At 42.0% G+C, this 6,367-nt stretch overlaps 1 protein-coding gene across 1 annotated transcript in view; it reads right to left on the bottom strand.

Annotated features, from left to right (window-relative positions):
- Positions 1 to 670: 670 nt before the first annotated feature.
- Positions 671 to 6,367, bottom strand: part of LOC139418429 (NALCN channel auxiliary factor 2-like) — a 58,090-nt gene continuing 52,393 nt past the window's right edge. Inside the window, exon 3 of the mRNA XM_071167839.1 lies at positions 671 to 1,639. Within this exon, the coding sequence (XP_071023940.1) occupies positions 1,329 to 1,639 (311 nt within the window). The 3' untranslated portion in view covers positions 671 to 1,328. The remainder of the gene's footprint in view (positions 1,640 to 6,367) is intronic.

Here is a 6,367-nt window from a genome sequence, read left to right as displayed (position 1 = left end):
TTTGGTTCTTTCCAAATACTGTAATCACTGTATTTCACCATGAATGTAATGAACACACAAGAAGACATTGAGGGCATAGACACATGCCTCAGTTTTTTGATGACACGATGCATTCACATCTTGAACATTTCTTAAACATTCAGCCATGATAACATTCTGCTCCAATTATCACTCTGGGTCTTTGTTATGTGTAATACGTGGTAAATTGTCTGTTTTATGAGTAAGAAATGATTGGTGTAGTTATAATACAGACAGTCTTCCATTGCACAATCATGTGCCTTCTGTAAGCGATTAGAGACCCAGTGGGGGTTTCAACTCGTTTCAATCAGCTTTGCATAAACACATGTTCCTCCACAGCATTAGTAGTGTACTTCTGACATCTATCAAAAACAACATGGTTTACCTTTGATTAGGATCTGTAATCCAATACTTGCATGAACTGATTCTACTTGGTGTATGATAATGAGGGTAGTGGTACTGAGAATAAGAATAATATTTACTCTGAGCCAAACAAAGTATTTGTTGTGCGTATTCTGTTAGCTTGGAAGATGTAATGGTCATCTGATTTGTGTTGGGTCATATACATTATATTGCTGACTTCTTCACTGTATTCACACACACACACACACACACACACACACACACACACACACACACACACACACACACACACACACACACACACACACACACACACACACACACACACACACACACACACACACACACACACACACACACACACACACACACATCCAGATAAAAAAAAATAGCATACGAGCCTGCAACTCATACTTTTCCCCACTGTGCAGTTCACAAACTCAAGACCCAACGTCATATTTAAATCCCCAAAAACATCACTCAACTCATTAAATAGAGTACTGATAAAACTTGAAAAAGGCCATTTGTACCCAAAACCTTCTCAGAAACAGCATACAGTACCTCTTTCAGTTATAAAATCGACGCTTCCTCTGGACCCTGGGATGATAGGAGACCCGCCTCTCTTTCCCTATGCCCTTTCATGTCCTCCTTACATGTGAGACATGTCTGGTTCTCAGTTTCGAAACCTCATCCACCTCCATACCTCTCTGTGTCGAGGTAGGGGAGGGCCCGTGCTTCGCCACTCCTCCGGTGTGGTGGAGGGTGAGGAGGTATACCGACCTGTAGCCTGCCCTGGAACGGTGTATAACCTCCTCATTGCTGATGTCCTGTGGAGGGGACTGGATGGAGAGAGAGGGTTATAAACGCCTCACTCCTCAGGTACTGTGAAGGAAGGGGTTTCTGTAGACTGGAGGCAGGGAACAGTAGAAACTCTTGTTCATAATCAGTCACTCCTCTCGGGCAGAGCTCTCCTCCAGGGGCAGGGGTACCATGGCCTCCAGGCCCACAGCGCCACTGCTCTGGACAGTGGAGAAGGAGACGACAGTGTGCAGCAGGATGAGGACCAGAACACACAGTCTTAGTCTGCTGCTGCACAGCCGCGATGCAGCTGACACGGGCGGGGAGCTGCGCCGCTGCCATGACGACGACCCTGGAAGCTGTGTCAGGGCGCACGCCGCCCCCACAGAGGGGTCGCAGCCACTCCATCTGACATCACAACACTCTGGGTCTGCATTGGTTAAATGGTTTTCTAGTAGCCCTGCATCACACACAGAGAAGAAACACAATTCAGATCCAGATTAGTTTTTCAGATGACAACAAACAAGATACCAGGCGATTCCAGCCCGGGAAAGCCCCAAAATATTTTTGGTATCTCAGAATGTTCTGGCAATTCTCACAAAGAAAAGTCACTGGAAGGAATGATGTTTGACCTGCTCTTCACATTTGTATCACCATTTTTTGGAAAGTGATGACAGTGGTCATGAAAGTGGTCTACTGCAGAGATAGCCTGCAAAGTAATGACATACTTTCCAGGTCCATACCCAAACAGTTCGAACTACTAATTTTAAAAATTACTCTCTCCAGAAATAAGTCTCTCACTGTTGCTGCCTGCTACCAACCCCCCTCAGCTCCCAGCTGTGCCCTGGACACCATTTGTGAATTGATCGCCCCCCATCTAGCTTCAGAGTTTGTTCTGTTAGGTGACCTAAACTGGGATATGCTTAACACCCCGGCAGTCCTACAATCTAAGCTAGATGCCCTCAATCTCACACAAATCATCAAGGAACCCACCAGGTACAACCCTAAATCTGTAAACAAGGGCACCCTCATAGACGTTATCCTGACCAACTGGCCCTCCACCGTACCTTCTCCGCTGTGCAATCTGGTTTCCGAGCCGGTCACGGGTGCACCTCAGCCACGCTCAAGGTACTAAACGATATCATAACCTCCATCGATAAAAGACAGTACTGTGCAGCCGTCTTCATCGACCTGGCCAAGGCTTTAGACTCTGTCAATCACCATTTTCTTATCGGCAGACTCAGTAGCCTCTGTTTTTCTAATGACTGCCTTGCCTGGTTCACCAACTACTTTACAGACAGAGTTCAGTGTGTCAAATCGGAGGGCATGTTGTCCGGTCCTCTGGCAGTCTCTATGGGGGTGCCACAGGGTTCAATTCTCGGGCCGACTCTTTTCTCTGTATATATCAATGATGTTGCTCTTGCTGCGGGCGATTCCCTGATCCACCTCTACGCAGACGACACCCTTCTGTATACTTCTGGTCCTTCCTTGGACACTGTGCTATCTAACCTCCAAACGAGCTTCAATGCCATACAACACTCCTTCCGTGGCCTCCAACTGCTCTTAAACGCTAGTAAAACCAAATGCATGCTTTTCAACCGTTCGCTGCCTGCACCCACACGCCTGACTAGCATCACCACCCTGGATGGTTCCGACCTAGAATATGTGGACATCTATAAGTACCTAGGTGTCTGGCTAGACTGTAAACTCTCCTTCCAGACTCATATCAAACATCTCCAATCAAAAAATCTAATCTAGAGTCGGCTTTCTATTCCACAACAAAGCCTCCTTCACTCAAGCCGCCAAACTTACCCTAGTAAAACTGACTATCCTACCGATCCTCGACTTTGGCGATGTCATCTACAAAATAGCTTCCAATACTCTGCAAACTGGATGCAGTTTATCACAGTGCCATCCGTTTTGTTACTAAAGCACCTTATACCACCCACCACTGCGACCTGTATGCTCTAGTCGGCTGGTCCTCGCTACATATTCGTCGCCAGACCCACTGGCTCCAGGTCATCTACAAGTCCATGCTAGGTAAAGCCTTATCTACCTTATCTCAGTTCACTGGTCATGATGGCAACACCCACCCGTAGCACGCGCTCCAGCAGGTGTATCTCACTGATCATCCCTAAAGCCAACACCTCATTTGGCCGCCTTTCCTTCCAGTTCTCTGCTGCCTGTGACTGGTACGAATTGCAAAAATCGCTGAAGTTGGAGACTTTTATCTCCCTCACCAACTTTAAACATCTGCTATCTGAGCAGCTAACCGATCGCTGCAGCTGTACATAGTCCATCGGTAAATAGCCCACCCATTTTTACTTACTGTGTTATTGACTTGTTTATTGTTTACTCCATGTGTAACTCTGTGTTGTTGTCTGTTCACACTGCTATGCCTTATCTTGGCCAGGTCGCAGTTGTAGATGAGAACTTGTTCTCAACTAGCCTACCTGGTTAAATAAAGGTGAAATAAATAAAATAAATAAATACAATTATAGGCCCTTTCTAGACCTATACAGTGCCTTCTGAAAGCATTCATACTCCTTGACTTATTCCACATGTTTTTGTTTTACAGCCTGAATTCAAAACTGATTAAATTAAACATTTTTTTTTTACCAATCTACAAACAATACAAAGTGAAATTGTTGCACATTTTTTTAAAATGAAATACAGAAATATGACATTTACATAAGTATTCACACCCCTGAGTCAATGCTTTGTAGAAGCAACAGTTACTGCAGTAAGTCTTTCTGGCTAAAAGCTTTCCACACTTGGATTGTGCAACATTTGTCCATTATTCGAGCACTGTCAAATTCGTTCTTGATCATTGCTAGAAAACCCCTTTCATGTCTTGCCATAGATTTTCATGTAGATATAAGTAAAAACTGTAACATGGCCACTCAGGAACATTCACTGCCTTCTTTGTAAGCAACTTGTGTTTTACGTTATTGTCCTGCTGAAAGGTAAATTCATATACCAGTGTCTGGTGGAAAGCAGACTGAACCAGGTTTTCCTCTGGGATTTTGCATGTGCTGAGCTCCATTCCATTTCTTTTCTATCCTGAAAAAGTTCTTAATGATTGCAAGCATACCCATAATATGATGCAGCCACCACTCTGCTGGAAAATATGAGGAGTGGTACTCAGCAATGTGTTGAATTGGATTTGCCCCAAACATAACACCTTGTATTGAGGACCAAAAGTTAATTTATTTTCCACATATTTTACAGTTTTACTTTAGTGCATTTTGCAAACAGAATGCATGTTTTGGAATATTTGTTATTCTGTACGGATTTTCTTCTTTTCACTCTGTCAATTAGGTTAGTTTTGTGGAGTAACTACAATGTTGTTGATCCATTCTCAGTGTTCTACTATCACTGCCCTTAACTCATTAGTCTTATGGTAAAATCCCTGAGCGGTTTCCTTCCTCCTTCAACTGAGTTAGGAAGGACATCTGTATCTTTGTAGGGACTGGGCGTATTAATACACCATCAAAAGTGTAATTAATAACTTCACTATACTCAAAAAACATCTACCAATAGGTGCCCTTTTTTGCGAGCCATTGGAAAACCTCCCTGGTCTTTGTGGTTGAATCGATATTTGAAATTCACTGCCCGACTAAGGGACCTTACAGATAATTGTATTTGTGGGGTACAGAGAGGGGGGTAGCCATACAAAAATAATGTTAAACACTATTACTGCACACAGAGTGAGTCCATGCAACTTATTATGTGACTTGTAAAGCAAATGTGTATTTTGGAACTTGCATAGGCTTGCCATAACAAAGGAGTTGAATACTTATCGACTCAAGACATTTCAGCTTTTTAATTAGTAAACATTTTGAAAAACATAATTCCACTTCGACGACATGGGTTATTGTGTGGCAGCCAGTGACAACATTTTTTGATTATTACATTTTACAATTCTGGCTGTATAACAACAAAATGTAGAAAAATGTAAGGTCTGTGAATACTTTCTGAAGGCACTGTACTACGACCCGTACATCATACAGAAAACATCTTGTTTTCTAAAATATGGACTCGGTCTAGATTCTGTAATACAATTTTTCACATTAATTTATTAAACAGTAAAAATATTAATATGAATATCTCAAAAAGATTTTGCTTATTTTTTGTTTGGAAAACAATATTTTTTAAGACATTACCCATACTTTAACCATATCGACATGTACATACTACCTCAATCAGCCTGACTAACCAGTGTCTGTATATAGCCTCGCTACTGCTGTTTTTCACTGTCTTTTTACGGTTGTTTGATTTCTTTACTTACCTGTTGTTCACCTAATACCTTTTTTGCACTATTGGTTAGAGCCTGTAAGTAAGCATTTCACTGTAAGGTCTGTTGTATTCGGCGCACATGACAAATACTTTGATTTGATTTTATACACTACCGTTCAAAAGTTTGGGGTCATTTAGAAATGTCCTTGTTTTTGAACAAAAAGCACATGTTTTGTTCATTAAAATAACATCAAGTTGATCAGAAATACAGTGTAGACATTGTTAATGTTATAAATGACTATTGTAGCAGGAAACGGCTGATTTTTCATGGAATATCTACATTGGCATACGGAGGCCCATTATCAGCAACCATCACTACCTGGATTATGTTGGAGAGGCTTCCATTAAAGAACACCCTCTGTGTACTGTTAGACAGGTAACTCTTTATTTACAATATAGCAGGGGGTGTAAAGCCATAACACATATGTTTTTCCAGCAGCAGACGATGATCGATAACGCAAAAGCTGCACTGAAGTCAAACAAACAGCCCCCAAAATATTTTGATTATCAATTTCCCTCAGCCAATCATCAGTCATTTGTGTAAGTGCTGTGCTTCTTGAATGTCCTTCCCTATAAGCATGCTGAAAGTCTGTTGTCAATTTGTTTACAGTAAAATAGCATTGTACTTGGTCAAACACTATTTTTTCCAAAACTTTACTAAGGGTTGGTAACAGGCTGATTGGTCTGCTATTTGAGCCAGTAAAGTGCGCTTTACTATTCTTTGGTAGCGGAATGACTTTTACTTCCCTCCAGAATTGAGGGCACACAATTTCTAGTAGGCTTAAATTGAAGATATGGCAAATAGGAGTGGCGATATCGTCCGCTATTATCCTAAGTCATTTTCCATCCAAGATGTCAGACTCCGGTGGCTTGTCATTGTTGATAGACA

Source organism: Oncorhynchus clarkii, chromosome 10 (assembly GCF_045791955.1).
Source record: "Oncorhynchus clarkii lewisi isolate Uvic-CL-2024 chromosome 10, UVic_Ocla_1.0, whole genome shotgun sequence".
NCBI classification, from domain to species: domain Eukaryota; kingdom Metazoa; phylum Chordata; class Actinopteri; order Salmoniformes; family Salmonidae; genus Oncorhynchus; species Oncorhynchus clarkii.
This window is presented reverse-complemented; position numbering and strand designations above follow the sequence as displayed.